The 2,137-nt window shown below is 43.3% G+C and overlaps 1 protein-coding gene across 1 annotated transcript; it reads right to left on the bottom strand.

The window, feature by feature from the left end:
- Window positions 1-36: 36 nt before the first annotated feature.
- LOC102309426 lies at window positions 37-2,131 on the bottom strand (the record flags this gene model as incomplete). Its single annotated transcript, XM_005953372.2, has 2 exons — window positions 1,607-2,131; window positions 37-388 (listed from the first exon to the last, which is right to left on the bottom strand). Coding segments are annotated over exons 1-2 (695 nt in total), but the record flags the coding sequence as incomplete, so codon positions are not given.
- Window positions 2,132-2,137: the final 6 nt, after the last annotated feature.

Genomic DNA, 2,137 nt, shown 5'->3' with positions numbered 1-2,137 from the left:
AGCGAGGTACGAAGAACGGACCCCTGAACTCTGAACCTGTATCTACAGCACTGACCTTTGACTCTCAGCTCCACCTTTTTCTTCAGCAGGATGTTTCTCTCGCTGCCGTAGACGACGCTGGTGTAGATACCCGTGTCTCCATCTGTGGGGTATTTCAGGGTCAAACTGAGGTCTCCAGTTTTCAGCGGGTCTTCATTCATCTTCGTTCTTTCTGTGTAGATCTTGTCCTGTTCTTCAGGCTGGTCAGAGCTCTTCTGATACACGTGGACCTTCATGTCGTATGTGTTTGTCCACTCAATGGTTGCTATGTCAAGCAGGGGAAGTTTTGAAGAGGTTTTGAAAGGCAGCTGGACAAACTCCTCCCCTGAATCCACCTCCACCTGGGGGACTGAGAGGACAACAAAGCACAACATGAGCTGTACAGACATGAGCAGCAGCAGTGTGTACATTTTCTTTGACCGGATGAAGTGAAATATTTTTAGTGATGTTTGTTTGGAGTCTGAAATATGTCCCATTACTCTACTGTGTTGTATTTATCTGTCCAATCAGCAGCAGAGCTGATGTGTCCAGAGTCAAACCTTTATTTGATATTAATGACGAAACAAGGCACTGGCTCAAAAACTGAATCACTACACACATGGTTGAAAATGATAAACTATGTTTCAGTCACCTTTAATACATCGAGTTTTACGCCAACGTTTCAAAGCTCCACCTGAAAGAGTGAAGCTCTTCAAACATAATCAGTGATTTCAACTGAAGCAAACTCCGCCCACAGTTTCACAACAATAAATAAAGTGTAGTTCAAAGCCTCGAGGTAACATCACTATTTGGTGTTTTTAAAAAAGAAAATCAGGATGTTCACTGCAGGAAACTCTGATTCCAGAGGGACGTCATTCTCTGTCAGCCTTCATCATCAGGATGGAAAGTGAAAGTTATCAGAAAGTTAGACACATCATTGGATCTACCTGAAACAGCTGAGGCATATCGTGTCTTACATGAAAATGTGAAATGAAATAATATTTACCATTTAACTTTATTTTATCTGAAATATACAGAATGATCACATCTTTTCATCCTTTCATCTTCTTCAGCTTATTTGGGGTGAGGTCATGGGGGCAGCAGCCTAAGCAGAGAAGCCCAGACCACCCTCACCCTGGCCACCTCCTCCAGCCTGGGAACAACTTGTTTCATAATTTGAGAGCTTCACTCAACTCTCTCTTCACCACTATGGAGAGGTACTGATCAAATATGGTAAATAACCTACAAGAATGTTGTTGTCTGAAAATCCAAAAGATTTAACGAACTGACTAAGACATCAGTTTATTCCACCTTTTTGTTTCCTTTATTGGAAATGTTCAGTTTTATGCGTTTTGTTTTTTTCTTAATCTTGTTGTTCTGAAGACGACGTTACAAACTGAAAGTCTCTGTTAGCTGCAGAGCTCTGAAACTTCACACAGCTTTGGATGATAACATGGAGAAAGGATGTGGAGATGTTCACACTTCTGCTAGAAATCATCTTCTAGTTATTGTGAAAAGGACTGTATAAGGACCAGTCTGTTTACCATTTACTGAGTTCTGATCTTTGACGTGTATCTACAGCACTAACCTTTGACAGTCAGCTTCACGTGTTTCTCCATCAGGATGTTTCCCTCCCTGCTGTAGATGGTGCAGGTGTAGGTGTTTGTGATTGTCGGGTATTTCAGGGTCAGACTGAAGTCTCCAAGCGTCAGCAGATTTTTCCTCATCTTGGTTCTGGCTTTAAAATCTGGGTGCTGGTATTCAGGCTTGTCAGAGCCGTTCTCATACACGTGGACCTTTCCATTTTTATCCGTCCACTCCACTTTACCATCTGCAGGCAGGCGAACTGTGGCTTTACAGGGCAGCAGGACAGACTCCATCCCTGAATCCACCTCCACCTTGTAACCTTTGAGGACAACAAAGCACAACATGATGACGTCAGCAGCAGCTGTGATGGTCACATGACCTCCCTGTCCCTCCTTGTCTTCTAGTCTCAGTCAGATTGTGTCTCAGTTTGTTCCTGATGTGTTCCTGACTCGTTCTTTGGTAACTAGTCTGCAGCGTCCTGTAAAGTGCTGCAGACATGTTGGATGAAGAAGCACAGACAGACTGAGCCTCC

This window comes from Haplochromis burtoni, unplaced genomic scaffold, assembly GCF_018398535.1.
Source record: "Haplochromis burtoni strain Fernald_Lab_line unplaced genomic scaffold, NCSU_Asbu1 Contig_3998, whole genome shotgun sequence".
Taxonomy (NCBI): domain Eukaryota; kingdom Metazoa; phylum Chordata; class Actinopteri; order Cichliformes; family Cichlidae; genus Haplochromis; species Haplochromis burtoni.
Note: the sequence above shows the minus strand (reverse complement) of the source record. Positions and strands in the feature narration are given on the sequence as shown.